This window comes from Mirounga angustirostris, unplaced genomic scaffold, assembly GCF_029215605.1.
Source record: "Mirounga angustirostris isolate CCGP_5_RB_7025 unplaced genomic scaffold, mMirAng1.0.hap1 SCAF_14, whole genome shotgun sequence".
Taxonomy (NCBI): Eukaryota; Metazoa; Chordata; class Mammalia; order Carnivora; family Phocidae; genus Mirounga; species Mirounga angustirostris.
Genome location: NW_026991722.1, coordinates 69,554,009 through 69,579,378, shown reverse-complemented (window position 1 = coordinate 69,579,378; position 25,370 = coordinate 69,554,009). Strand labels below are relative to the sequence as shown.

Below are 25,370 nucleotides of genomic sequence, written 5' to 3'. Positions count from 1 at the left end.
TTCTGTGACATGAACGTTAGTCTAAGTTGGTGCACAAGGCACGCATTGTAGGTGGTCCACGTTATCGGTGAAACTCCTTTAAACTGCACGGCAAACCAACACAGAGCTATCTCTTCAACCGAGCACCAGATCAGCTAGTTGACTTGCCTTTAGGAGCCAAGGGGTGTGGGCAATAAGGGGTGTGGGCAATAACTGTAAGCACAGGGAGATGCTCGTCCCCGACCAGTGGAAGGCCTGGAGACCCTGCGTCTCGTTCTGCCGGCCTCCAGGAGAGTCGCTGGTCCCCTCAACGATGTGCGGCTCTGTCCCACGCGCAGGGCTGAGCACTCAGGATTCGGAGAATCAGGGTGGAGATGTCTCTTGAGAATGAACCTTGATTTACTCCAAGCAGTGTGGAAAATGAAGCAGGCTTTGTGTTTCCGGCAGGACGGGTGGGACATCGCAGGAGCAACTCCCGTCCTTCGGGATGTGTCTGTGCTGGGCGGCAGAGGGCACCCCCTGGGGAAGCACATCGCTCACTTCCTTGGTCCTGTTCGCCAAACCGGGATAGTTGAGCTTGCGACCTCGCCATGTCACCCACTTAATTCATCAGGGGTGCCCCTGAGAACTTGAGCCAGTGGGTTCCCGCACGACGAGGAGTCTTACCTGTTGTGCACGCACTCCTGTGAGTTTCCCAGCTCCCGGGGGACACGCACAGCACGCAATGGGGGACACGCTCTTGTCTCCGTACTCTCAGACTTTTGGAGACGACACGTTTACCTGGAAAAAGGCCACCTAACCTAATAAAACTGTCCAGGGCTCGAATCTGCCACGGGGAAAATGCACCACCCCGTATACCACCCATGTGTCCGGCTCAGCACGCGCACGCACACACACTCCGGCTCGGCCAGTCTCCCATGGCAGCAAGACAGGCCCCCGGCGCCCTGCTGTACGTTAGGTCCTGTAGCGGCAGAGGTGTTTCTGATGATGACGACTTTAATTCCGTTTCCATCCTTCTGTCTGAAGAGCGTAACTGAAAGAAAAAGTTGGAGTCTGAGGCTGAAATCCCTCCTGAGGAAGAGGGCCTCAGGCTTACAAAGATTTAGTGATGTGGTTTCTCATTTCCACTGTTTCCGTTTTCTGTTTATGTGCGTGATGCTGGCTTTCCAACTATGAAAATTTTCTTTAAAAGCAAATTGAATTGGCTTCAAAAAAGTATTAAATAAGCCGCCATACAGATGGTACGCAGATACGACAAATTACGAAAACGCACGCAAACGGCCAGAGTTTGGGAAACACTTGTTATGAAGTGCTCGTGTCCGGGTGCAGGAAACCCCGAAACGAAGTCTTGGTGGACAGAAACGTGCGCCGGCACCGCGCTGAGGACAACCCGCTTCCTCCGCCTGGCTCTTTGCATCCATTTCCGTGTAAGGAGACCTGCCGGGAGGCTCGGGAACACACCAAAAGCAGGGAACGCGTGACTGCAACCCCCTCCCCGGGGAATGGTGACCCGGGAGGCGCTGGTGCAACGGCCAGAGGGCGGCCCCGGATCCACCTGTGACCCGCCCTTGAGCCTGTCGCCAGCCGGGGAGGGTCCCCGGCCGCTGCCCGCTGAGGGCTTCTCCAGCCGTAGTCTCCAGGAGAGACACGGCTGTTACTCTGTTGCTTCTACTGAACAGTGAGGGCTGGTGCTCGTGTCCCAGAGGAAAGCAGGCTTTTCTACCACTTGCTATGGGAACACATCACTTTCCTCTAACCTGTGCTTGCCTACTTTTGAAGGAAGAGTGCAGGCACAGGAATGTGTCTCTTTCCCCCTGATTTCAGTGCAGGGAAGCCTGTGCCTTGGGCTCGGGCTGGAGGACAGGCAGCAGGGGAGGGCAGAGACTGCAGCCAGGGCGGGAGCACCGAGGGGGCGGCGGTTCCTGCATCCAGACATCCCGCTGCGGACGTGCCCCCCTGGGGTCCACCTGCGGCTCCTCCAGCGCCAAGGGAGACCGCGTCTTCCACACCTCAGTCCGGTCTGGGTAATGCGGCGTCACGCCCTTCCCGGGCCTGAGGACAGAAGCCAAGGCTTCGGATCTGACCAGTTCATAGCTGTCTGGTCCCTTTGGGTGACTGCAACAGAATCCCACGGATGGGCTGGCGGACCAGCACCAGAGATTTGCGTCTCCTGGTCCTGGAGGCTAGAAGGCTGAGATGGAGGTGCCGGCGTGGGCGGGTGCCGGGGAGATCTCTTCCCGCCTCAAGGACACTCTCTGGGGTCATTTGTGAGACCTGATCCCATCATGTAAGACTGATCCTATTCCCGAGGGCTCCACCTTCGTGACCCACTCACCTCCCAAGTCCTCACCTCCTGACACCGTCTTTGGGGGTTAGGATTTCAGGCTATGCATTTGGGGCATGGAGGACACAACATTGAGGCCATAGCAATATCCCTACCTCATAAAAGGTCTTTATCAAATCTAAGGGGAAAACAAAAAGCTGCCATCCAAACCTTGATGTCATTTCAGCAAACAGGATAATTTGAGCTTCTAAATAAGGCAGCATTGAATCCAGCGAGTCACAAACTCCTTCAGACAAGTTGTTTTCTTCTTGATTCTGTGTGTCCCAGGATGCATCTGGACACACATCTCAGATCCTCCAGTAACTCGGACAGGCTAGTGTGTAAGGTTTGCTTCTTTGCTTCCTAACGGTAACCCAGGGTCTGCTGGTAGGTGTCCACCAACCGGTGCTCATGGGGAGCAGGGCAGGGGAGCCCTGTTTTCCGAAAGCCCAACTGGCCTATTTCCACGGTGTAGAAGCTTCCACCTCGGCCAGTTCCCAGTTATCGGGGGACGTCTCTGAAGAGAGCTGAGATGTGTGTGTGCATGGGCAGCCAACGGGGGCAGGCAGAACCAACCCAGCACAGAGGACGTGCATGCAAACGCACACGCACGCACGCATGCACACACACACTAGGCAAGCTTTACTAGACAACGCTTCTCTCGCTTCAGGCAGCTCTGCACTCTGGTCCTTGTTCTTGAAGCGGGCTCCATGCCCAGCGTGGAGCCCACCACGGTGCTTGAACTCACAACCCTGAGAGCAAGACCTGAGCCGAGATCAAAAGCTGGCCGCTTAACTCTGGTCCTTCTTAAAAGACTGTCCTGTGCCATCCTTTGCTATGTGACGCTCTTCTATTCCATGTCATTTTTAAAAAGCTTGTTTTTACCCCAAAATCAATTTCATGATTTGCTTCCTAATCTGAAGCATGAAAATCACTGCCTTGGCCACGCTGCATGGTGTGTGTGTGTGTGTGTGTGTGAGAGAGAGAGAGGGAGAGAGAGTCCCACTAAATGTATGTCCCCTCCAAGGCCAGCGAGCGGCGGCTCCTGCAGCAAGAGCCTCTGCTCAGACGCGGGCCTGGCTCAGCCGGGACTGGACAGGTATGCTCCCGCTGACCGCCCCGCCGAACCCAGCCCTCCCCTTCACCGTTAAAAGATCTCCAGACAGGGGCGCCTGGGTGGCTCAGATGGTTAAGCATCTGCCTTCGGCTCAGGTCATGATCCCAGGGTCCTGGGATCGAGTCCCGCATCGGGCTCCCTGCTCTGTGGGGAGCCTGCTTGTTCCTCTGCTTCTCTCTCTCTCTCTCTGTCTCTCATGAATAAATAAATAAAATCTTAAAAAAAAAAAAAAAAAAAAAAAAAAGATCTCCAGACATCTGTCCGCTCTCGTGGTCAAGGATTCAATCTGACATCACGTCTGAACACCAAACAAGGAGGGGGGTCCAACAATTTTACACTTGCATTTGAATCCTTGTTACAACATTATTGGTAAGAATTTGGAAATGGATTTGTGAGGTGGGTCAGAGGTGAAACCTTGGGACACACCGAAACTCATGCTTTAACAACTGTGTCATGTAAGAGATCGAACACCCCGAATGTCACCATTATTGGTGGCATCTGATGTGTGTCCACTCCTCATTCCATGTCCTCCTTTGTTAACTGTGAAGCTCAGTGGCTGAATAAACTCTCTAGGTACGAATTACACACCCTCAGAGGTCACGTGCTGGCCTCTCAGTACAAAACTGCATTGACTGGGTGAGCTAAGGCGTCTGGAACAGCGCAACATCTCTTATTAGGGAATCACTGTGGGGCACACAGAAGTGGTCCCTCCAGGCCTTTCTCTGCATGGAGCCCCATCACACAGGACATACCAGCGAAGAAGAAACCACCGCTCAGCCGGCGCCCCTCAGCTGCAAGTGTCACACCAACTCCAGTGAATGCAACTTACGCAAGATGACAAGAGCCACCAAGAGAATAGTTGGGAGGCTGGAGACCAGGAATTCCAGAGGCCAGCAAGTCTTAGCCGGGAACGCTCTGTTCAAGGCACCCCACTGGGGAAAAATGAGCTCCACCCACTTCTTAGTCTCCAGATCCTTCTGTTCAAGGTCCAGGATCCAGCTTGGGTTGCATCCCACCCTTTTGTAAGGAGAGAACCAGGCACCCAGTTCCACTTTGACCAACTGTGTCCAGGGGAGGAGGTGAGGAGGAACCAAAGGAAGGGGGGCTCTGGCAGAAGAGAGGGATACTGAAGGGTCGAAGGAGAAAGGAGATGTTCGCGGCACATGCAGATGCCGTTTGTCCTGACGTGTGGACGAAGAGAAGACATTTATCGGTCAGTTGATGGTCCCTGGCATTGTCTCAGTGCTTTCCCTCAGGGAGATGGAAAGAATGCCCCTGAGCGGGGAAGACTGTGCTCCGTTGGCAGAACTTGCTGTGTCCTTCTCCAGATGTGCTGATGTGTGATGGTGACGGTGAGCAGAGTCTCAACAGGAGATCGGCTACCGTGATTTATGCTGTCGTTCATTCACGAGACCAGTACGCATGTTATAGATGTGTGTATGTGTGTGTGCGTGGATGTGTATACAGAACCTGACTTCTTTATTCGGTCCTTCAAGATGTCCTTACTGAGTGCCACTGTGTTGAAGGCACGTGGATGCATCCCAGTGCCTCGGGCAGACGTGACGCCTGCCGTCACGGAGCGCGGAGTCCAGGCAGACCGACGGGGGCCGTGTCCGCAAAGGAGAGCCCAGGGCTGGGCTCCTGGTACTGCCCCCGAGGGCGGGGACCACACTGCCCTTCTGAACATCACCACTCCGCTCACTGAGCAGCTTCTACTGACTCTAGCGACCGTTTATAAAATAGTAGCGCAAATGTTCTCAGGTCGCTTGAAAAATCACTGGTGCTGTGTATGTTTTATTTTTTAGATGCCATACATAGGTTTATTTTTGTGGCAATTCTTAGGAAGAACATTTTAAAATGGGATCTCCGTCCCATTCGGAATCTACATAATCATTCGTTGTTGCTCACAGCTGGCCAGTGAGTTAACACCTTGAGACCAAGGGGCATCATCCGTGTCCTGCAAAGGGTAGTTCTGCGTGGCCATGTGCAATGGTTGCAAGCGCGGACTCCGGAGTCAGCTGGGTGCTGCTTGCCTCTCTGTGCCTCAGCTTGCCCATCTGCAAAGTAGGCATGACCAAGACGATGCCACCTGCCTCACGTGTGGCACCTTCCCGGTGGGGGCTGAGTATTGGCACGGTGCCTGGGACGGTACCTGGCTCCCAGGCAGCATCCTATGACGTCACGTGGAAAAGAGCCGCCCGTGTGAGTCTTCCCTTTCCGCACGGACACGCCGGGATTCTGCTTTAGCTGCAGGATGGTCTGAGTCTGGCTTTGGTTTTCTGTTAAAGCTTCTTTGATCTCTCAGTTCAACCATTTTAGCAAAGCGTGTGGCTTCTGCTTCTAGGAGGGTCTTGAGTGGGTGCGTTTGCTGGTGCTCTTTGATAAGGAGTGTGGCATGAACATTCGGTCTGAGCATGGCAGCTTCATGTCGTCCCACCGTAACTTCTTAGATCAAAGATGATTTTCCTTAAGCTTGGGAGTAGAAACAATATCTTTTGCTCAGAAATAAATAAGCTCAGAGGGAGGAAATGAGAATTTTCTTTGCTGCTTGCAATGCTTTTGCTTTTTAAAATTTCATAACGTGTGCTTTCATTACATAAAAAATGTACCCTTCTTTTTTTCTTTATCTTGTATTTTGTTCCACTTGGCTTCAGTGGGAGATTTGAAAATGAACTGATGCGGAAGGTAAATCCAGAAGAGTTTAATGCAGTTTTATTTCCAACTTGAAAGCTGTTATACCTTTCAGCTGAATTTTAGTTAACATGCTAGGTATTTCAGCAGACTTTTAAATTTTTCCTCGATGAATTACTTTTCTCTAAATAGTTAATTGTGAGAGCAGAAGCATGCTAACAAAATTAAAAATGAGAGGTCTAAAAATGATCATAAAAAATGTGAATTTGAGAATTACAATGGGAAGCCAAAAGAAGGCTTTCATTAGGCTGTTTGCTTTTTCATGATAGGGGTTATAATGTAATTCAATTGTTTAAGATCATTTCAACAGAAAGAATCAGGAATGAGAAACAAAGGCAAGGGCCAGCTGGAAAGCACGGACTTAGCAAATATTAATGGAGCAGAGAACTGTGTGCACGACACCAGGCCTGGCCTTGGAGGGAAAGGGGCACTGATATGGGGGCAAGGTGGGCAAGCTGCAGACAAGGCAGGCCTGCGTTTGGTAGCAGGTGGGAGGAAAGTGGGGGAGGAGATGTTGTTTCTTGTTTAAATGATCGGGGAAAGTCTCCCACGGAGGTGGCATCGGCCTGTGCCCTGGGGATGAACAGGTTTTAGGGACGGAGGTGGGCGTTCCTGGTGGCAAGAATGGCAACAATCAGAGAGGGAGGGAAACAGAAAGGTACAGACGGGATATCGTGGGGAAATAAACAGATAAGCAGGTAGTTATTCTGTAATCCACGTTGGCTTTCTATGAACTATTGGTAAAATCCCTGAGCGGATAGCAGAGAGGCAGTGAAGTGTGGTTTTAAGAACTCGGTCTCCTGGCCCAGCACGTTCTAGCTATGTGATCCTGGTTAAACTGCAGGAGCTCTCTGACCTTCGCTGTCCTCTTGGGTAAAGTGGGGCAATCATACCAGGATCACTGGCAAGAAGTAAGCTGATGCAGTTAGAGAACTTAGCGTAGGTTAGGTCCAGAGTACGTGGCAAATACATTCTGACTCTTAATAGCAGTAAACAACAAATCGTCCAGAAGTATGAGTTTTTCCTTTAAAGATCTTTTGAGAATAGGAGTGTGTTGCAGCCTCCACGGGTCCATCTCTAACCCTGGTATTGCTTCTAGCTGGCCCAGCTCCACCAAAGGAGGGGGGTGCAGGTTAAGGAGGCTTCAGAACAGGGTTCTTGTAGAGTCTGCTGGGTTGACAAGCCTACCCAGAGCAAAGCACGGCTACAAAAGCCATGCGCAAGCAGTCGCTCTCTGCTGGCGGCTGAAGAAACCTCATCCTTCCAGGCCTGCACTGGGGCATTCTGGAAACTGTCCTCATCACAAGTGATGCTCCAACTTCGCTTCTGACTTCTGGTGCAGGAATTGCCCGGGACTTCCAACAGACCTGAGCTTCCAGGGCTTAGCTGCTGGTGCTTTGCAGAAGGCAATTCGTGAGACCTGTCTGGTTGTCCACTTGGAAGACACCAACCCGTGTGCTATCCACGCCAAGTGTGTAATAATGTTGCCTGAAGACACACGGCTAGCACGCCCCACGCGTGGAGAACGTACTCAGGAATCCTCTGTGACAAGAAACAGTTCATTCTCAAAAAAAAAAAAAACAAAACGAGGAGCACCTGAGTGGCTCAGCTGGTTAAGCGTCTGCCTTCGGCTCAGGTCATAATCTCGGGGTCCTGGGTTCGAGCCCCGCATCGGGCTCCCTGCTCAGAGCTCGTGTGCACGCTCTCTCTCTCTCTCCCCTCTCAAATGAATAAAAAAAAAATCTTAAAAACAAAAACCAGAAAAACCCCACAAAAGGTTCTCTTCTTGTTATTGGTAGTCCTGAACATTAGATTTTTTCCCCATGGGGTCAGAAAGTACCCGAGTATGTGATTGTGAATGGAAACACAGGGGGCAGAAATCAGGTCTTGGCAGCAATCACTTTGATTTGTGTGCAAATTTTTATTTTTTAAAGATTTTATTTATTTGAGGGAGAGAGAGAGACCACAAGTGGTGGGGAGGAGCAGAGGGAGAAGCAGACTCAGCTCTGAGCAGGGACCCAGACACAGGACTCGATCCCAGGACCCTGGGATCATGACCTGAGCCGAAGGCAGACGCATAATGACTGGGCCCCCCAGGCACCCCAGTTTTTTTTTTAAGATTTTATTTATTTGTCAGAAAGAGCACAAGCAGGGGGAGTGGCAGGCAGAGGGAGAAGCAGGCTCCCCGCTGAGCAAGGAGGTCAATGTGGGACTCAATCCCAGGACCCCAGGATCATGACCTGAGCCGAAGGCAGACGCTTCACCGACTGAGCCGCCCAGGCACCCCGTGTGCAAATTTTTAACATAAAAGTGGAGACGTAAAGCATTTGTGCAGGTTGAAATGCTTCAGCAAGAAAATTCAGCAACTGAATTTTATAACAATTATACACAAACCTGCTAAGGGTTTCTGGATCATGCAGGCGTCTGGATTTTCTTAGAGCAAACAGATCATTTATGGACGGCAACTAAATGGTGTTCTCCGCGTCTGTACCCTACGCGGGATCCCACCCACATAGAGTCTTTCTCCCTGAGTGGTCCTGCATGCAAGTGCATTGGTCCTCTGTGCTGTTCCTGTAACTTTGCTCTTAAAATACATTAAGCTCTGAAAACATTTTTTCTGGGGATAGTTTCAGTGTTCCTTACGCATCCAGATTTGCTGTGTTAGCTTCTTGGGATGCATCTCAGTCAGTGCCAGTGGTTTGAAGGATCTGGGGTCCAACACACATGCGGCATTCCCTTGCCAAAAGAAACTGGAATGAAGTTTCTGGAAGGCACAACATTTTTTCAGTTGGCATGATAAGGTATAGGGCTATTGTCATATTCATTAGCCGACTTGTTCTGTAATTCCTAATACCTACCGCTAAAGTGTGAATGAGAATAGAAATTGAATCTGTGTTTGCAGCTCGCTCATCGGGAGAACAGGACACGGCGACAGACACTGTATCAGTAAAGTGGGTGTCAGCCCTCCTCTGTATCTTTGAGAAGCGCCCAGAATGTGGTGTCCCGTGGGCACCAACTGAAGAACCGTGCGTACTCACCATGACAGCAGCAGTGCAGGGACGGCCCAGGCAGAGCCGCGGTCTGCGAGTCAGGTGGTGAGCGCACGCTGCGGCTCCATCTGGGTGGGAGCCCTGTGACAGTGGGACAGTGTCCCCTCACGTCCTCCTGTGCCTCCGAGAGCAAGCCACGTGTGCAGGCCGGTGCTCCAGTCTGGCTTCCGAGGGTCAAGGGTGTGTGCGTCCCCGTGCGAACACTGTGACGGCCGCTGGGCTCTGGGGCGTCTTGCTCGTCACCGCTGGTCCCGGGTGTGGAGACATGTGGCAGCGTCTCTGGGACAGCGTGCACGTGAGGGGACGCCTACACATCTTTCCGTTCCAGGGCTGAGATCTGAGCTCTCACGCGCATTCTTTCCAGAACGGTATTTAACGTTTCCTTCTGTGCCCCTAAGCAGTGACCACGTCCCGGGCGGTCACGGGCGCTGATGCTCCCCACCACCCCGAGGCCCCGTGACGACTCTCCCTGTGCAGCCAAGGAACTGAGGCCCAGAGCGGCCCCCCGACCCAGGCAGAGCCGGGAGCCAGCGGGTGGCCGGGCGAACTGAGCCCCACTCGGTCCGTACCGCCTCTCCTTCTGGTCCTTACACATCTGTGAATGGGTCTGCTTAAAACTCTGAGGCCTCTCTGCAAGCAGTAAAAGTCACTGGTGTGCCCAAGGCACACACCGCCTTCAACCTCTGCGTTACTTCAACGTGTCGATCGGCAGGGCGCAGAGAGACAAAACACGGGCCTGTCCCGAAGGACACAGTGCCTCCGGATGTGAAACAGGAGGAGGAGCCAGGCTCAAGGACACCAGGCTGTGACTAACTACAAAACTTTTCTTGGCTTTTTTTCTTTTTTTTTTTGAGATATAATTCCTATGCCATCAAAATCACCATGTTAAAGTATGTAATCCAGTGTTTTTTAGTATGTTTACATAGCTTTGCAACCATCACCCTAATTCGGGTACATTCTCATCACCCCCAAAGAGCCCCCAGACTTGTTAGCAGCCACTCCCCACGGTCTGCACTCCCCCCCCTCCAGTCCCTGGCAATCACTTACCGACCTTCTTTCTCCTCGGATTTGCTCATTCTGGGTGTTGCACGGAAATGGACTCACCTAGTAAGTGGCCTTTAGTGCCTGGCCTCATGCACGGAATGTCGTGTTCTCTGGGGTCCTCCAGAGTGTGGGAGGCGTCAGCGCTTCAACCCTTCCCGGACTGAGTTATATTCCCTGTGTGGATGGACCCGTGTGTTTGTCCACACATCAGCTTGATGGACGCGCCCTTGGCTTGAAAATTGTGTTTCTGGGAAGGCTCCCTGTCAAAATAAAATTTTAATTCTGTCAGGTCCTTTGTCTTACATCTGCTAAGGATTCCAGTTCATTCTGCCTCAAAGGTTTTATGACAACATCCGCCACTGCAACGAATCACGCAGACCCTTCCTCCGCTGGAGCGCCGTGGGGCCAGCGGATGCCCCGTGGCTGGGCCTGAGCTGGGGGAGGGCTGGCCCACCGCCCACGGGGCTGCAGCAGGCTCCCGTGGGACGCGCCCAGCAGCAAGACAGGAGGACGCATGCATTTCTCTGAGCTCCTCCCCAGTGCTCCTCTCTCCCTGCCCATATTATGTGGTAGGGGAATCGGGGTATTAGTTCCTATTGGGTTTGACTTTTTCCCTCCCGAGTTGTTAAGTCTGTCTCTGTGGCCGTGACAGGCCGTTCTCTCGAGACTTAGGCTCACGAAAGGCTTTTCCTAAAATCTATCTTTGTCTCTTTTCAGGTCGACCCAGTGTTTACAAGGGAAGTAAAAGCCAAAGTAAAGAGGTGAGTGGAAGAAGTGAACAAGCATTTTGCAGGAGAGGAAGCCCAGTGGCCAGCCCCTCACCCCCATCCCCATGCTTGCGCCGCACTCCCTGCACCCAGGTTCTGCTCCCGGCACTCACGGATGCCGCCTCGTGTAACCTCCCCACGACCCCAGGGGCTCCGGGCGCTCTTACTCCCCCCACTCGACAGGAAGGATGCTGTGCTGGGAGCGTGAGCAGTGCCCTCGGGAGCGGAGATGCCCATCCTCCCTCGCTCAGGGAAATGCCGATGAAACCCGCTTTGAAGTTGTAATTTCCACTGATCACATTGGCAGAAACTAAAAGACCTAAGGTATCAAGTGCTGGGTAGTGCCCGCTGCAGACGCTCCAGAACACAGGCTGAAACACGGGGCTAATTGCTCACGTAAGAAGCGGCCAGATGTGGTTGGCCCGGGACCACATCCTTAGGGTGACAGGTGGCCCCAGGGCCCCTCCAGCACATTCCGAGTGTTCAGCGGGGACCCAGGAAAGGGCGGGGACCAGAAGGGTCCCCTTTTAGTTGGTTTCCTCACGGTCCCCCAGGACGGCCCCTCCATGTCACCGGCCACCGTCAGCACAGGGGACTGCGAAGTACTGATTTCACCCCCATAGATACGTGGGCGTCTTTATACGGCTCAGAGACCCAGAGCGCTCGCAGGTAAAACCGTAGGCAGTTATGTGAGTGGTGGAGAGGGTGTTGGAATTCTGGGCGCTTCTCAACACGAATCAGTGTTGCTGGATAAAAAAAATAAGACAAAACCCGTATGATATGTCCGCTCCGGGCAGTGGACACCTGGGTGCTTGTTGTATTCTCCATTTTAGCATTTCTGTTTCTGTTTATTGTATGTCCATTACTGTCCCTATTAGTATTTTTTTAAACAATCATTTCAGAAATGGTCGCATTATTAGAAAAAGTGGCCAGCACCTTATGTTTGACTTCCGATACCTGGGGGGCATGATTCACAGCGGCGGCGGCTCACCAGGGGCGGGGAAGGGCAGAGACCCCCCTCCCCATACTGTGCCGTCCGTATGCCGACTTCTCCATCTGCAGAATTACTGTCCTCCCTCCAGCCACCCCCCTTCCCCCCACCACAAGACTCCCAGTGGCAAAGAGCTGTCCCTGCTCCTGTTTCAGGACGGCTGGGGTGCGGCTGCTGGGAGAGATGCCCCAGGAAGACCTACACGCAGCGCTCAAGAACTGCTTCGCGGTGGTGAACAGCTCCGTGTCTGAGGGCATGTCCGCTGCGATTCTGGAGGTAATGACCCAGCCTGAGTCCTGGAGGCGGGGCCAGGAAGCGCCACGTCCCTCCTGTTCTCCTTTACGAGGCGGTGTCCTTGTCAATCAAGGTCTGCGGCTCTCAGAGCCTTGGAAAGCAAAACAGCCTTTCTTTGGAACCTCAGAAGTAGTTTTTAAGTTCTGAGACTTAAAAAAAAATCATTTCATTTCTCTTTGCCATTTGTCCTTGGCAGCTACAAAATAAAATGAAACTAGATCACCTCTCTGACCCGCTAAATATCTTAGATGGAAGGGCGCTTTGGTTCTAAGAGGTGGGGCCAGGAAATGGGATGAAGGTGTGTTTGGGCAAGAAGTCTCCTTCCTCTTGATTTTCTTCTCCTTTTCAGTATGCTCTATAATCCCAGCATTCAGGGGACAACAATGGTGGGGCTTGCACGTGTGGCGGGGGGGCGCGCACCATGGAGCAGGGGTGACGGGTGCACGGGGAGGGAGTGCGCAGAGCCGCGAGGGGAGAGCTGATCCCCTCGTCTAGCATTCGGCTCCAGAAAGGGCTTTCCTTTCTCTTGTTTTGCGGTCACATCCTTGCGGGCTGGATTCCCTTTCAAGAGCAAGCTCGGCACAGGGTGGCCTCCGTTCGCTCCGTCCAGACCAGTGCTCAGTCCCGGAGCTCGCCCAGAACATTCGGTCACGAGTCACAGCATGCGTGTGGTCACGAGCGGTCACGTACAGCTCTGAACACGTGCCACGCACGCGGCAGATGTGCCTAATTAGGGACTAGCTCACGATACAACCTGCTCGAGAGAAGGAGGCTCCAGCCGTTGCGCCCCTGGGCCTCTGAAGCGGTTTCACGTGTTCTGTCTCACTGGGGGAGAAATGCATGCTTAGAGCGAGGCCATCCTTCCATCCTATTTGTAACATCCATTTCTTCCTTTGGACACTAACTGAATTTACTGCACTTGCTGGCAGAAGGTACAATTTAGTGTTTCACACAACACAGTAAATCACGAAAGCAGCCCCCCAAAAAAATCCTCCCTAAACTGAAGGACCGACTATTGTCTCATGCCTAATATTTTCTGTGGCCTCCTTTAAAAAAAAAGCAAAGCGCAAAACCCAAAGCAACACCGGGAGCCAGGGGTACGAGCTGCACGTCCACGCCTCGATGCCAGAGCGTGCAGTGTGGACCGTGACCCGCTCGTCTTCAGGCCGAGACCTCCATCTGAGCTGGCGGGTGGCGTCGTCCAGCCACAGGAGCCGCGCCCTTCGCCTTCGCACCCCACCTGACAGCTTCAGAAAGGCACGTTCTTACCCCACTCGTCCTTGAGCTGGTGCTGAACTGCTCCTTTGTATGTAAATACACATTTTCTTGCTCAAGTTCCCAAGAAGAAGTGAAGTAGAATTCAGGAATGATTTCATCACTGGCGCCCAGCGCATCTCACTGCGGATGAATTGCTGTCAAACCTCATTTCCTTCAAAGGCAAGGCAGCTGTTAGCGAATGTGACTGTCTTAAATGTTGATGTTGTGCTCCTTTTGCAAACTCCAAAATAACCTTTGGGTTGAGGGTTTTGAATGAAGCTGATTTCAGGGGAGTGGTCTGGGTGCATTTCATTAGAATCCATTCAGATAACCCAAGTGGTTAATCACAGAATGAACGCATATCACTTTTGAAGGAAGGGATCTTTCGACCTCCCAGAATTAACTTTGTTTTCTCATGGAGGCATATAAAAATCTCATTTGCTAAAATACATCTCTTACCGAGAAACTCCAAAAATCAAGCTCGAGCTAGAAGTGTGGGCAGTAGGGTGAATATTCCTACAGCGAAATCTGTGGTTTCCAGTTTGGGCTGATTGTGGAGTTGCATCGAATGAAGTTGAAATAATACAGAAAAGTATGTTCTTACCTCAGTCCCCCCACTCGGAACACGCACGCACGTGCACACGCACACACACGCATGTGCTACCCTCCCGTCAGTTTCTGCTGCCCAGGGGGAAGGAAGGCCGTATTCTAAAGCCAAGAGTAACAGGAGAATTCTCGGCTCTTAGCTTCAGGGCCCAGACCCTCGTGACTGAAGCCTCCCTGCAGGGCTCTCCGAGCACAGCTGTGACTCTGTGCCCTCTTGGCCGTGGCTAGTTTCAAAGTGTGTCGGGTGTGTGGCCCGGCTGTGTCCTTCCCACTTCACAGAGTGAAGGGCCTTCTGAGGCATCACAATGAGAAGGGTGTCACAGGCATTTAGAGCGGGGTGAGGGGGAGAGGCCTGCAGGGAGGTGAAGTATTTTTCAAGGCGCAAGACTGTCTCTTGCATCCAAGAGTTGCTCCCCAAATGCCCTGGGCCTCTGCGTTGAGAAGCTTTCTAACCCCGGCAATGTAAGATCCGAATGCAGCGCATTGTGTCAGGGGACGCTCGGACCCGCCTCGTCCCCACCTGACAGGCAGCGGTCCCTGTACTGGACACACGCTAGTCAAGGCTGTGAAAACCCAAGCAAACCTCTCCACGAGAAAATCCGGAATTCCAGAAATCAGAATTCCCTCCGTAAATGCAGGTGACGGTGCCCACCCTTCACGGCCCGGGCTTCACGGCTTTGGCCGGAGGGAGCCCCGGCAGCTGCATCTGGAGGCGGATATGCACGTGGAGGGGAGGCAGGGTCTCTGGAATCTTCTGGCAGCTCTGCAGAAAATGGGGCACGAGCTACAAAGCTTCCTTCCAAGGTGGAATCAGAGGTTTCCATCCACTGATGACAGGTGGAGGAGCTCCCGCGGGGAGAAATCGGATGCGGGCGGACCGAACCCGGCACAGACACCGTTCACTGTCGGAACCCCAGACCCAGGTCTGGACTGCTGGCCACCCCCATGCGCTGCACGAGCCCTGTCTGCGTTCACCGGTGGAAAGCGCGCGCAGGGTACACGCGCCCATCTCCCTACGCCGTCGAGCACAAGACGCCGCCTCCGGGCCAGGTCTTGTCCGGACTCACTTTGCGCCCTTGTCTGGCCCTGGGACCTCGCCTTTCTTCCAGGCAGCTTGTTTTTAAGGAGGTGACGTCACGCTTTGAGAAAGCGATGTAAGAATCGATCATCAGATTCCTGAGTGCCGTGTCTTGGCCGTATGAAAACAGCCTTCCCACCCGCTTCTTCCTTCTGAAGACATTTCCTTTCCTAGCGACAGTTTAGTTTTGAAGAGAGGACTTCAGAGTGGGTTGTCTGTGAATACACGACATCAGGCCCCCTTTACGTAGCTTTTGCCCCGCCCCCAGGCCTCGGGGACGTGGAGCCTGGAGCCTGGAAGCAGTCATCGCATTACCGGTGCACTCTTTCCTTCCACCGGGGTGTGCTGGGTGCACGCGCTGGCTCTGGGCTGGGCTCTGGAGACACAGCAGTGAGCAGGACACAGAAAAGTCCTGGATCCTAGGGAATTTACGCCCTTGTTTGGAGCAGAAAGAAGGAACTGGAAACCGGAAGCGAGGCCACCCATAAAGGAACATAATAAGCTCTGGGCAGGAAACGAAGGGGGGCGCCATGCGACAGGGTGGGAGGCGAGGCCATTGTCAGCCGTCGGGGAGGGAGTGCTGGTCAGTGGTGAGTGTGAGCCGAGGGTCCAGGTCCTAACTCCCAGGACCTCTTCTGGACACGGGGTCTCTACAGAGGCCGTCGCGTTAAGAGGAGTCATTAGGGTGGACCCCGAGCCACTGTGCGGGGTGTCCTGGTAAGAAGAAGGGATTTGGACAGACAGGCGCGCGCAGACCCAGGAAGAAGACAGCATCTCCGGGCCGAGGAGGGAGGCCTGGACCAGATCCTTCCCCACGCCCTCAGAAGCAACAGCCCGGAACCTCGCTCTCGGACTCCCGGCCTCTGGAACCGGGGCGGCACCTTCCCTGGTTTCAGCCGCCCCGTCTGCGGTGCCGTGTTTCCCGAGCACACTCCTGCAGCGGGAGCATGGCCTTGAACTCGGCCCTGAACGATGAGAAAAGCCTTCCCGATCTGCGGGAAGAGAACCGCTGGAGGGAACAGCAGGAATACTAGTGGAGGGACCAGGACCAGATACATTCCCGGTCCGTGCCTGGTGCTCTGCCTGATTGTGAGCCGCCCTCCTCCCAGGAGCGACGGTGTGGCTTTCGCAGAAAACATTCCCAACCCACCACAGCGGCCATCCCGCAGGAGACACTCGCCACGCGAGGACACGTGTTGCGCGACCTCACTTGTCCCCGATGAAGGCGGTCTCTAGTAAGTGCTATTTCCATACAGCCAAGACAAGGCATTAAAGAAAAAGCCAGAAAATTTATCACCAGACCGAAAACAAAGACATTTTCGAGATAAAGAAAAACTCATTAATTTATGTTCTATGACATCACCACACTTACATTTAACATTTTATTTGATTTAGTACTGTAGCAATAAAATGTTAGCAATGGAGTATTCACTTACTGGGCAACTAAATTTATTGAAAAACAATCTGTGAGCATGTCTTTTATAAACCGTGATTTGGGGCTTTTGTCCCTGACTACAGGGCACACTCTGAATAAATTCAGAGGTCTTTTGCACTGTCTTTTTAAAATGCTTCTTTAATACAACGATTTTATTGAGATGTAATTCACATAACGAGCATACATCTGTCCACTCATTTAAAGCATCAGTGCAGTCAAAGTGTGCAATTCAGGGGTTTTTAGTACATTCCCATGTTGTGAGCCCTCAGCATTATTAATTTTAGGAAATTTTCATCACCCCAGAAAGAAATCCTGGACACATCCTCAGTCACTCGCTGTTTCTCCCCGACGTGCCCCCCACGCCAACACCAGTCTACTCTCTGTCGTTCAGATCTGCCTCCTCCCATTTCCTATAAAGGGAGTCCGACGACATGGGGACTTTTGGGACCTGCTTCTGTCACCCACATAATGTTTTCATGCCGCAGGATGCGTCTGGACCTCATTCCTTTGTATTTGTGAAATACGCCATCGTACAGACACACTGCCTTACGCGTCTGCTCACGGGTTTGTGGACATCTGGGCTGGGTCCACTTCCTGGCCATGATGAATAATGCTGTGAGCATCTGTGTACAAGTGTTTGCTTGGCCACATGGTTCCGTTTCTCTTGGGTCTGTATCCAGGAGTGGAGTTGCTGGGTCCCGTGGGAACTCTGTTTAACCCTCTGAGGAGGAGCCACACTGTTTTCCAAAGTGACCGCACCATCTCATAGCCCACCAGCAGGTTTGGACTCACAGAGTTCAAACCCCTGCTGTTCAAGGGTCAGCTGTGTATAAAGGAACCAGGATTCAGACCGAAGCAGGAGAGCTTCAGAGCATGCACTTTAAGGAAATTATCATCATTTTGACTTAAAAGTTTAAAACCCAGAGAAATAAAAAAACAGTACAATGAGTAGCTGAAGACCCTTCACCTATGCTCACCTCTGTGCTCCATCTCCCCCATCACCTCTCCCTGAGACTGACAGACAGACAGACACACATGTACACATGCATTCATATGATACCTCAAATGTAAGTCCCCGCCTCCGTTCCACATTTATATCCCCTTTTTCCACAGCCATACCCCGGTTCCCAAAAATGTGGTCAGAGAACATACTTTTTATGACTTCAGTCTTTTTGAATATACTGTCTTATTTATTTGGATTTAGCACATGATGCATCCTGGAGAAGGAACTGTGTGTACTTGGGAAGAATGGGTCTTCTGTAGCCACTGGGGGGTGTACTGTAAATGTCAGGTTAAGTGGGTTAGTGCTGTTCAGAGCTTCTGTCTCCCTGATGGTTGTCTGTCTAGTTGTTCTATCAGTTACTGAGAGTGGGGTTTCGAGAGTTCTTATTATGATTAAACTGCCTGTTTCTCCTTTCAATTCTGTCAGTTTTTGCTTCAGGTCCTGTGGGGCTCTGTCCTTAGGCGTGTGCACACTTATAATTTTTATGTTTTCCTGATGTATTGATCCTTTTCTCACCACGAGATGCCCCTCTTTGTCTCCAGGAACAGTTCTTGTCCTCATGGCCATTTTGTCTGCTGTTAGGATCACCAGGGCAGCTCTGTGGTTACTGTTCACAGGTATATTTTCTCACCCTTTTACTTCCAAACTTTTGTGTCTTTGAATCCAAAGTGTATCTCTTGTAGGCAGTGAATACAGTGAGTCTTGCTATTTTTACCCAGTCTGACAATTTCTGCCTTTTGAGTGTGGTGTTTAGTCCATTCACGTTTAATGTAGTAACTGCAATGGTTGGTTTCCGTGATTTTTTTATGTGCTGCTGGATTCTGTTTGCTACTCTTTTCTTTAGGTTTTTATGGAGAGAGTTAGACATGAGGATGGCCTGTGGCTTCCTTTCCCATGCCCTCTATCTCATCCTTTGGTATTATTGTTGAACTTGTTTCATAACAATTACTTGGAATGTTTCTTTCCTTTTCTGTTATCTGGAACAGTTCCTGCAGCACTAGGATGATGCAGTCTGATGATTTTGCAGAATTCCCTTGTGACACCGTCTGAGATGATCCTTTTGTTGTAGATGGTTTCCCGGATAACTTCTTTCTCTTCTAGAAATTGATCTGTTTAAGCTTTTCTACTTCTACCAGGGTTAATTGGTAAGAAGCATTCTTCCTGGTAACTACACATTTCAGCTAGGTTTTCAAATTTATTTGCAAAGACTTCTTATCCTCCTGTGACTGTAAAATTCTTCTGAGTTTCAGTGGTCTGTTCCCGCTCGGTCTGTCTGGTTTTGCTTTCTCCTTTCTCGTGATCAGGTTGCTGGTGACTTCTTTATTTCACTGATTTTTTTTCGGAGAAAATCTATTTGGATGTATCAGTTGCTTTGCTTTTGCTTTCTACTTCATTAATTGCTGCTTTTATTATTGCTTTCCTTCTACTTCCTTTGGTTTGATATGTTGTTTCCTTTTTATGGCCTTTTGTGTCAAGCAAGGCTCTCCTACTGTGCAGTACCACCTCACTATCCCCCCTCAACCAACTGCTCCCCTCACCTGAGCCTCCTGCGTCCTGCCATTTCCAGGTTGATAACAAACATTTGTCCAACAAGTGGACAACGAATGGACAATTCTCTGTGGTGCACAGCCTTCCATGTAGGATGGGTGCTCGGGGAGCACTGGTTGAGCTGATACACAAGCGAGTCTACACAACAGGAGGGCTGAGAATAAGATCTTCTTTGCCTGAGACAGGGATTTAAACTCTGTTATCTCTCAGGATCGGCTGGCTGGTCCTGCGATTCTCTGGTCGTCGGTTTCATAAATCCGCATTTGTCTATCTCTACATCTACATCTGTAGACAGCTCCTCTCGATCTCTGTGTCTGCCACAGATTCTTCACAAATACACTGGTGCTTATCCAAAATCAGAGGATAAATGTACCCTTTGAGTATGAAAATGCTGTGGGGGCCGCCTGCAGCAGAAGCACCCTGACATGTCGATCACCCTCTTTCTGAGCTCTGCCCTGGCATGAGATGGTGCGTGACAGGCAGTCTCAAAGGTCTCACTCGTGCGGAGGACGTGGCAGTTAGTTGACAAATGTCTATAAGTGAAATCACAGTGTGTTGCGCTAGTTTAATGAGTCAGCAACGCACACCGTGTGACAAGTGAAGAGACAAGCCACAGGACTCCCAGCATCACTCACCATCGTTACGTTACGACCTCGTGACTGATGTAGCTGATGTGCTAGGCAGCTTACGCCACAAACCACATAATGGTATTTGTGCAAAATGACATCTGAATTTTTCATGTGCTGCCTAGAGGACAGTTTAGTCCTTCATTCCCAAAAGATGCAACCAGGACCCAGGGAGACATCCAGGACCACATCAGTGCGCTTGCTACCTCAGCGGCTCCTGGGCGGCCCAGGAGGATCGTGGGAGCAACTTCACGAATGCCTGATTGTGGGGCAGAGCAGGGTGCGGTGGGGGCCCGGTCAGGGTTCCTCATCACTCCAAGTGATAGTGCTGCACTCTGAGGGCGACGCCCACCGTGTGGGCCCGGAGCAAAGAGAGTAAGACCGAGATCTTCATTCAAGACCGAGGCCTCTTGATCCTGGCCCCATGATGTCTTCCAGGACGCCAGACTGCACCTGCAGTATGTCAGAACCCGGGCCACCCAGGAGTCCGGAAGCCCTTGTGACTGGTGCTGGGATGTGGCCATTTCAGGTTACTTTTCCCCTGTGCTGTGAGGTGCCTCCTTCTCAGGTGTGATGACCACTCGAAGATCCCAGACATGACCCTACAAAATGACAACGGAAAATCTGACTTGGAGACCTTCTGTGCTCTTGAAACACCAACAGGAGAGCCTGACAGAGAGACCCATGATCGCTGCGCTGGAGAAGCAGCTGGGCGGCTGGCGAGGAGCAGGACGGCGGGGACTCTGATCCATGAGTCAAACCAGCTCTCCCACTTTCCCCGATGGTGGGAACAGAACAGGCTCAGAGGCGGGCCGACAGCAGGGCTATTGCCAGCTCTGCATTCTCTAGGGCCTGGATCTTAAACTCAAAGTAGACTGGGATGACATAGGGGAAGAAGAAAGAGAAAACCAGACGAGCCTACCGAGACAACAGCCGGCGGTTACAGTGGCTACGGTGGACAACACTGACTCGGAATTCATTCAGCATAGATGCTTCCAGGGCGTTGGCTCCACGGTATTGACTGAGCATCTGCTGTGCGTCACACCGTGCTCTGGGTGCTCGGCTGTTGCTGCAGGTGGGTAAGTTACGTTTCTGAAAATGGAATGTCACCCCTTCGTGACCGAACGTTTATTACATGAAGGGAGATGCCACAGGCAGAGTCAGAGTGCCTAAAACACACTTCCGTAGAGTAACAGCCAGATTATTGGTCTGCTGTTGGCGCCAGCCAGTCAGTCCTGCCCGTGGACACCAAGTTGCAAAGGGATGTCCCTCTTATGTGCTGAAGAGCACCTGCCGTAGGAGGGGTGAGTGGTCCCAGGTCCAAGTAGCCCCAGGAGGCGCAATGTAGGAGGCCAAAATAGAGCCTTCCAGGTCGGGCTCCCCAGAACCGCAGGAGAACCAGAGAGATGCTGCCTTGCTGGGGAGGTGAGGCCGACTCTGCCCGCTGGGCTCTCGGGCATCTTTTGGGGTCTTGATGCCAGTTTGTGCTGGGTGGTGGATGCCATGTGCTGATCCAGACCACGGGGAACGGAAAGCCTGCTTAGTGAATAAGCGGGATGATAAATCATGCTCCTTCTTACTCTTGTCTGCGTGCCAGAGAGACGTGCCCGATCCTCCCGCACCGTTCAGGTGGCTTGTGCTGGGGGAAAATGACTCGTGGGGAGTAATGAGGATAATTAAGGATGTGTTCTCCAAACTGTCACTGCACAAGTGTTAAGAGGACATTTGGAGAGAGGGGGTTTCTTTGTACCATTGCGGTAATCATGTCAAAGTTTGCGGGATAGAGCTCTCCAGAACCAGCAACAGTAAGTAATTACAATGCAGTATGTACTTTGAAAGTGGAATGTTTCGATCGGGTGAGGTGCCCGAGGTCCGGCGGGTATAGATGTTACTCTCCCCACCCGGGCTCATCGCACCAGAGAAGCTCTTGATCACCAACCCCCACCTGTCTTCTCTCTCCTGTCCCCAGGCGATGGATCTGGAAGTCCCCGTGCTGGCCAGGAACATCCCCGGGAACGCGGCGGTGGTGAAGCATGAGGTCACAGGGCTATTGTTTTCAGACCCACAGGTAAGGAAGGGTTTGTCTGGAACGGTTTCCATCGGCGTTTCCCTCACCAGTCCGGCATTCCCATCTCTTGGCCAGTGCCCAGTGCCGCCTCCCGGGGGCGGGAGCCCTGTGTGCAGCATGTCGGCTGTGGCCACGGGGGCAGCCGTGTGACCTGGAAAAACCTAGAACAGAGACCCAAACACAAGACCTGCTCCTGTTCCTGATTCTGCCTCCGACGAGCGGCATGGCCTTGAGCATGTCAGGTCACCTCTGAGATGCTTGGGTTTCTGATCTCCAAGCAGGTGCTCTTCAGAAACAACCTTAGATTTCTAGGACACCTACTGGTTTTCAGAAGATTGCCGTATATCTGATCATTGTGAAACCTCAACACAACATAGAGAATAAGCCAGTACTTCTGCATATGCATCACATCCACGTGTGTTTGAAAATAATGTATGGGATGGTGCAGCGGAGGGTGGGCAAGGCCAGGGCACACGCGTGTGTGGGGACCTCCAGGAAGTGTGTGGAGGGGTCTGGAGGGGGCCCGTGTGTGTCTGCCCGCAGCTGGCCCTTGGGGACGGTGGGCAGGGCGTATGGCCTGGCCTGAGTCTCTGAGCTCTTTTTTCTCCTGGACAAGCAGAGCTCATCATCCCTGCTGCCTCCTAGAGGGGGGATGGGGGCGGACGGAGGGACACACAGGGCTGTGTGTGTTCACGGCATGTGGCCGGGGCTCCGGACCTGCTGTCACCATGGGAGAGACATGGCCACAGCCGCCACCTACCATCCGATGGCAGGAAGTAAGTCTCTGAGGCCTGAGCTTTGTCCTTTGAGTCTTTAAAAATTAGGTGCTGTCTACCAGCATCTTTATTAGAGCACAGGTTATATTCAAGAGTATAGGGATTTATACTTAAAAATTATTGTTGAGTCAAATAATTGAAAATTCAGTTTTCACATTTCCTGCAGTGGACGCTTAATCCGAGACAGCTTTCCCTTTCTCTTGCTATGACCATGCTCACCTCTTTTCCCTGCGGCCCGGGGCGCTGGCTCCCGTGTGACTGTCCAGCCAAAGGCACCCGGCCGCTAACCCTTCCCTTTTGGCAGCAACGCCCGCGAGCCGGAGAGGATCAGGACTGGAAGAGCAGACAGCAGTTATTGTCTTCTTCTCCAAACAAAGGCTTATTGCTTTTTGCCGCCTTCTGGAAGCCTGGAAATCAACACCGCCAAGCTTTTAGGTCAGACAGTGTTGCCTCCGCCCTGGCAGAGATTTTATTTTCACCTCCCCAAACACGGCGTCTGTTTATTTAGCTCAACTCCAGAGGCTCTGACTTTGCCCATGAGTCTGAGCACGAGGACAGAAGCACGCTGGCGGTCTTACAGAGTGTCCGGCAGGGGGGTCCTTCTGACACTTGCCAACGAGTGCCACCCCGGCCCCGACAGGGTTGCGTCCCCCTGCTCCCAGACACGGCGCCGCGCCACACGAAGTCAGGAACTTACTTCGATTCTAAAACATGAACGTTGGTGTCACAAAGGATGTTTAAAAAAAAGAACACTTTAGATTTCACATGGGGGAGGCTGCGTCTTTTAACACACTCTGAGAAGTGCGCTAGACGCGGCTGTCACAGGCAGCTTTCTTTTGTCTTCTTTACGCTCACGACCGGACTCGACGGAGCGCAGGGTGGGAAGCCTGCCTCCAAAACAAAATGCATTTTAAATAAGCCGGCCACGTGGTTAGAGTCACCGCGGACGAGGGGCTCAGGTGCACAAACCGCTGGCTGGCTGCCAGAGTGTGGAAGGTTGAGTTCAGATATGGACCCAGAGCAGCATTTCACTTGCTAAGGGGGGACTCGCGGGCCTGAGAGCCAGCCTCCCCAGGGTGATGCACGCGTGTAAACCGTGAATGCGCTGCCGTCCGAGGCGGATCTGGAGTCGGCAGCTCAGCGTGAGCTCTCCATCCCTGATGGAGACGACAGAGAAACCGGATAGGAAGCGGGGAGTCGCCGGTCGCTCACACCTGCCAGACCCACCCCCCGACTTACCCTCGAAACAGCAAACAAACCTCACACAGGCTTTGCCTGAAGGGCCTCAGTGGTTGTCAAAGGGCATCCCTTTTCCTCTTACTTTGTGAACCTTTGTATAAAACTAAACCAACAGCGGGGGCAGAGTCCTGACCTTCCCTCTGGGAGCACAGCCCCTACTCTGTGGCAGTCCGTGCCTGGGCCCTCGCTCCCTGTCCCCTTCCCGGTGCCTCTGGCACCCCGCGGCCCCGGCTGCACAGCCCATGACAACCTCTGCATCATAGGTGCGGTCGGGGGACAGGCTGCTGCCCACGTGTGGTGTCCTGAGAGCCCACGCCTTCTGGCCGTCAGGTTCAGGTTCGTGGCCAAGCTAGCTGTGCGTGCACGCGCTGTCTCCCAGGGCTCCTGGCGGCTCCGAGTCTGGCCACAGAAGGTGAAAGACCAAGGCTAATCCCGTTAGTGCCTTGGTCAGCCCCGACAGCAGGAGGGAGGTCTTGAGGGAAGAGGCGTGTGGTAAGTCCGTGTGGCTGTCGGGGGTGTGGGGGGAGAACAGAGAAGAAGTGGGTTTGAGAGAGGCTCCCGCGAGGCCAGGCGGCTCGTGCTCTCGTGTCTGGGGCCCGCGGGGGAGACCACGTGCCCCGGGTGAACAAGGGGCCCGCACAGGGCCCATTGCCGGCCGCCCTGGGCCCACAGGCCCGAGTCACAGCCCTTGCCGTGTTTGAAGAGGGGCTGGAATTCCCAAATTATACTTGGATTGTACCCATTTGTAAACGTTGATAATTCAGTCGGCTGTTAGTTTAGACGCTCTGTGGGCCTTCCAACCATCCAACCATCCAGGGGAAGATCTGCTGGGCGGCTACCTGTTATACATCTGCTCTGGACAAGGCCTGTCCCCTCTCTGAGTGAGTGAGGGATGGGACTGTCACATGGCAGTGACATTCCCAGCGAGGTCGTGTCCGAGGCGGCGTATTCCTAGCTGGGGACCACGTCTTGCGCTCCAGACACAAGAGAAGGCTAGGGGTCCTCAGGCGTCTCGGGAGTGCAGAGTCTCACCAGCCAGAAAGAGGAGTCTGGGCTTCGTGCGACAGGACAAGCGTAGTGGGTTCTGTCTCTGCAAAACGGGGCAGGGGAACTGGGTCCCGCATGCACCAGGTGAGTTAGAGAACTTTCCCTGAGGCCCTGCTACACGGCGGGCACTGAGCAAGGTCCTGGAGGTGGAAGCTGGGAGGGAAGAGTCCAAGTCGCGCGTGGGGTTTGGGGGCCAGGCAGGGGGCTCTGGGATAGGGCCGCACAGCCTCTTCCCGAGGACCACGGGCACCACCCCCGTCGGATGTCGTAGGGATCGACTCCTGGGACTCTCACAGGTTCTGCCCAGCGAGGATGAGGCTGGACCCGACGGACGAGGGGCCCGCAGGGAAGGGCCCTTGTGGCAGCAGAGCCCCGCGCAGGAAGCTGGGGCGTGACGGCGAGCGTGTGGGGAGCAGGAGGGGCGCAGTGCG

At 52.8% G+C, this 25,370-nt stretch overlaps 1 protein-coding gene across 3 annotated transcripts in view; it reads left to right on the top strand.

Moving 5' to 3' along the window:
- The window catches only part of GLT1D1 (glycosyltransferase 1 domain containing 1), an 85,110-nt gene that overhangs the window by 57,306 nt on the left and 2,434 nt on the right, over positions 1-25,370 (top strand). For all 3 annotated transcript variants that reach the window (XM_045887849.3, XM_054510579.2, XM_045887850.3), the window contains 3 exons: positions 10,922-10,965; positions 12,118-12,238; positions 21,779-21,877. In XM_045887849.3, coding sequence (XP_045743805.1) covers positions 10,922-10,965; positions 12,118-12,238; positions 21,779-21,877 — 264 coding nt within the window. The remainder of the gene's footprint in view (positions 1-10,921; positions 10,966-12,117; positions 12,239-21,778; positions 21,878-25,370) is intronic.